Source organism: Penaeus japonicus, unplaced genomic scaffold, assembly GCF_977035675.1.
Source record: "Penaeus japonicus unplaced genomic scaffold, GWHDUDI00000001_assembly GWHDUDI00000041, whole genome shotgun sequence".
In the NCBI taxonomy this organism is placed as follows: domain Eukaryota; kingdom Metazoa; phylum Arthropoda; class Malacostraca; order Decapoda; family Penaeidae; genus Penaeus; species Penaeus japonicus.
The window spans coordinates 22,012,372-22,017,371 of NW_028234443.1; the positions used below are offsets into that span (position 1 = coordinate 22,012,372).

Sequence of the window (5,000 nt, forward strand, 5' to 3'; positions counted from 1 at the left end):
GACCGTCCGCGACCCAAGGCTCTGGCACACCTCTCCGCAAGAATCAGGTCAGTTTTGTTTGTGTTCAGTAGTCACACTGATTGAACGAAATTCACCGAGAAGCAGTTCAAGTGATCTCGGGTATTTCACACGCATTTAGCCCATAGAGGACGTAGGAAGCGCTTCGCCCTCCCGCGAAAAACACCCCTACATCTGGAGGGTCACAAGCAACGGCCTGTGTCCTCAGTGCACAAAACACACCTGACAGAGAGAGAGAGAGAGAGAGAGAGAGAGAGAGAGAGAGAGAGAGAGAGAGAAAAGAAAGTGTATGTATGTATTTATGTATAGACGCATGTATAGATGTATTTATAGATGTATGTATGTATGTACATATATATAGGTGTGTGTATGTATGTATGTATATATTTATATGTATGTATCTATCTATATGTATATATCTATCTATCTATCTCTATATATATGTATATGTATATGTAAATACCTATATATACAGTGTATATACATACATACATACATACATACATACACACACACACACACACACACATATATATATATATATATATATATATATATATATATGTATATATATATATGTATTGTATATATGTATATTATATATTATATGTATGTGTGTGTGTGTGTGTGTGTGTGTGTGTGTATGTGTATGTGTATGTGTATGTGTATGTGTATGTGTGTGTGTGTGTGTGTGTGTGTGTGTGTGTGTGTTCATTTATTTCTACAATGAACTATAATGCCCATTTAGTGCTCGAGTGAGTTCATACTTGCCGTCTTAATCTTAAACACATCTCTTTCTTTCTCATTCTCTCTCTCTCTTTGAAAGACATTCCATCGGGTATGTGGTCAGAACTGTCTGTGTGTGCGTGCGTGCGTGTGTGATTTGGAAGTAATTCATTTTGCAGTTTTATAGGGTTTTCATCTCAACAGTTGTCGGTGCATTTGTGTGCATTCGTGGCATTCTTAATAGGGAGATCTGGTATACCTTTATTCGTGAGGAGCATACGAATCTCTGAGATAATTTTTATCTCTGAAGAAATAAATAAATGATAGTTACGCTTGCGTCTACACAATACTTGGAGAGGACATACACATCAGGTCACGCTGAATTAATGCAAGGTCAGGAGCGAGGGTCAATTGCACAGACCACAAGGGTAACATGGAAATACACTCTTGTACATCGAACAGAAAAATTAATGTGTACGCCTGTCTATAGGAAGTGCTCTCTAAACGTGGGCGTGTATGGAGCGACGTGCATTTCGGACTGACCTTCCCGCCCACTTCCCGCCGAACCAGCTGGTCCAGTAGAGAATGAGCTTCGGCTTCTTGTCCATGACCTGCGTCAGGTTCTCCGCTGGGGCGGTGACGCGGGCGAAGGACTTGCTCACCGGGTCGAAGAGCGCGGGCGACGGCGCCGTGAACCGGTCAAGCAGCTGGCCGATGACGATGACCAGGACGCCCGAGATTCCACACAGGATGAACACAGCCGTGGCGGCAGAGATTTGGGTTGTGTTCCACTTCATCTTCGCGAGGGAAGTGGCGTCACGGAGGCGCTGGATGGCATCTGAGCGGCGGCCTCACAGCTGCGCTCATGTAAATTTTTATAACGTAGACGCAGATGTACTTTTAAAGGCCGTGAGTGATCTCCATAGCCCGCTGATATAAATTAATAAAATAGACATATGTTGACCGTGATTGATTACTTCTAATCCGACATGTGTCCATTCGGTCAGCTCTTTGCGCCGCTCAGAGTGATGGCGGATACGAAAGCCAAGCTTAATAAAATAGTTTTATTAAGAGAGGTTTCCCTTTAAGCTGATTCCTTTTCTCGTGCTTTAGCATCAAAATTATTTTCTATTACCTCGAAAAGCTTGATGTTGAAAATTGCGTCGACCTTTTGGTAGAAATCGACAAATAAATCCACGAAAACGACAAATAATCCTCAAAGTTTCATTATAAGGTTAAGTCGACGCACTCGACACACACAACATACACTACATATATGCGTCACAATTATTAAGGAATTCGACAAATAAATCCACGAAGTTTCATTAATAAGGGTCAAGTGCCAGCAGCACACAACACAAAACATACATAATCTTTTTATATATATATTTTATATATATTATACTCTAATATATATAAATTGTATTTATAACTATATATATATGTATATATATTTACATATTAATTATTTTTATATATATATTATAGTATACATTAAATTATGTATATTGTTAATAGGATACTATATATGAAGATATTTATACATTAATTATATTATATATATGTATATATTATAAATTTATATATCTATAATATGTGGGGTGTGTGTGTGTGTGTATGTATGTATGTATGTATGTATATTAATATATATAATGTTATATTAATATATTTATATTTATATATTATTTAAAATATACAATATACTTGGATTTATATATACATACAACACACACACACACACACACACACACAACAATATTTATATATATATATTTATATATATAATATATTATATGTATATATATAATATTACATCCCATACACATACACATACACAAATCCACAGCATTGGAAATATATATACATACACACACTCACACACACACTCACACACACAACATATATATTATATATATTATATTCTTTTATATTAATATTCATATATAACATACACACACACACCACACACATATATATATATCAATATCCATTATCATACAAATTTATCACACGCATGGGATATATTTTTATTGTTATAATTGGGTATATATATATATATATTATATCATAATATAGATTTTTTATAATATCCATACACATACACATACAACATAAATCTCACGCATTGGATATACGATATATTTTATATATATATATATATATATATATTATTTATAATATATATATTATAATATATAAATTATAATATTATATATATCTTATATATTGTGGATAATATATATATATTTAAATTGTATATTCATTAATATAATTATTATATATGTATATAGATTTATACCAGACATATAATATATATATATATATATATAAAGATATTCTATATATGTGTGTGTGTGTGTGTGTGTGTGTGTGTGTGTGTGTGTGTGTGTGAGTGTGTGTGTGTTTGTGTGTGGAATCTACATAACAATCCAAGATTGATCAGCTCTCCGTTCGGTTTCCGGACACACTCTTCCGCCGAGGTGGCGTTCCGATATCACACAAATCATTTCATAAATGGCAACGACCGCTCTACCCAAAGCGTTCCCAAAGACTTTTCCAAAGCATTTAAAACAGCTGATCAAAATCTCTGAATGCAAAAATAAAACGCTTCATTATAGGATCAGCCTCACCGCCGCAAACGTGTCAGTCATAAAACCTCAACTGAAGAGAATTTCAGATGCGTGTCTCACTTATGGTGTTACGTATTATTTATATTACGTAGGTTCTGCAATGTTGCATATGTCATCAGGCACATTCAGAAATGTACTCATACATGGGTACATATGTGAATGTATAATCGGAGTATGGCACATTCACCCAGGGCGTAGACTGACATCCAGGGAAACAGTGTAAACAGAGAAACATACTGACGCAATTACATATATATGCATAGGTATATGCATATATATATGTATATATGTATATATATATATGTATATATGTATATATGTATATATGTATATTGATAATCGTATTAAATATAATCGGATATCTGGCACATTCACCAGGGCGCCTGTGTGTGTGTGTGTGTTGTGTGTGTGTGGGTGAGTGTGGTGTGTGTGGGGTGTGTGTAGTGTTGTGTATGTGTGTGTGTTGTGAGAGTTGTGTGTGTGTGTGTGTTGTGTGTGACCGACAGACATCCAGGGAAACAGTGTAAACAGTGTAAACAGAGAAACATACTGACGCGCGCGCGCGCGCGTGTGTGTGTATGTATATTTTATATATATATATATATATATATATATATATATATATATATATATATACATGAAAAGAGGATAACATCCAGTTCCGACTTCAGGTCATTCAAGTCTCCAAAAGATAATTACAGAAAAACTTATATATATATACTTTATTGATTTTTTTTTCTTTATACAAATATAGCAATTACAAGGGTTATGTAAAAGTCTGAAGGTGACCTAGAAAATGACTGGAGGCTCTCACAGACATGGAGCAAGAGGGTGCCTTTTCACAGACTCAGAGAGTTTGTCTTTGCATCTAGTGTACACTCTAATACGATGCCTTAAAAGATGGAAACTTCTATCAGAAAATAATGACATGCAACCTTTCTACGTCTCACAGGATCAGTTTTGATTATGTTTTTTCTTCATAGTATAACTAAAATGCTTTAATTTGCTATGGACTTTCATTTGAGTCCTTAAATCACATAGTAAAGTATGAGGCTTTTATTTCGTCTGTACATTCACAGCCTTTAGAAAGCCAGTTTTCCACTGAAATTATTAACTACATACCTTAAATTTGACCATTTACCTTGCAGACAAAATGAGCACCTGGTCCTGTCAGCTTTGTTACATACGCCATTTGCACTCATGTATGTTGTTTCATGTTTACTGTAATGCTTCTCTACCTTGTGTGAATTAGCATGTGATTCACTAAGTAATCTTTCCTTTTGAAACACTTGTTGCATTTTGCACAAATATAGGGCATCTCATTTGTGTGTATTTGTACATGCCGAGATAGATTGCCTTTCAAAGCGAATGACCTATTGCAGATCTCACAGCTAAAAGGCTTTTCTTCCGTGTGTACTCTCATGTGTAACTTGAGATAGCGTTTATGAGAAAAGTCCTTATTACACACCTCACACCTATGAAACTTCATATCCAAATGAAGTTTCATGTGTCTCTCTTTAGAAACTTCACTAGGAAATGTCTTCCTGCAGACGTTGCATCTCTCCTTTGCATGTGACCTTATATGTTTCAAAAGGACAGTTTTAATAGCGAATGCCTTCTTGCAGA

At 35.1% G+C, this 5,000-nt stretch overlaps 2 protein-coding genes across 2 annotated transcripts in view; both read right to left on the minus strand.

Moving 5' to 3' along the window:
- LOC122243882 (lewis-type alpha-(1,3)-fucosyltransferase) overlaps positions 1 to 1,644 on the minus strand; it is a 13,275-nt gene extending 11,631 nt beyond the window's left edge. The window contains exon 1 of the mRNA XM_043001619.2: positions 1,288 to 1,644. Coding sequence (XP_042857553.2) covers positions 1,288 to 1,541 — 254 coding nt within the window. The 5' untranslated portion in view covers positions 1,542 to 1,644. The remainder of the gene's footprint in view (positions 1 to 1,287) is intronic.
- A 2,913-nt stretch (positions 1,645 to 4,557) lies between these two features.
- The window catches only part of LOC122243883 (uncharacterized), an 11,666-nt gene continuing 11,223 nt past the window's right edge, over positions 4,558 to 5,000 (minus strand). The window contains exon 3 of the mRNA XM_086534447.1: positions 4,558 to 5,000. This exon is cut by the window's right edge and continues 904 nt beyond it. Coding sequence (XP_086390573.1) covers positions 4,609 to 5,000 — 392 coding nt within the window. The 3' untranslated portion in view covers positions 4,558 to 4,608.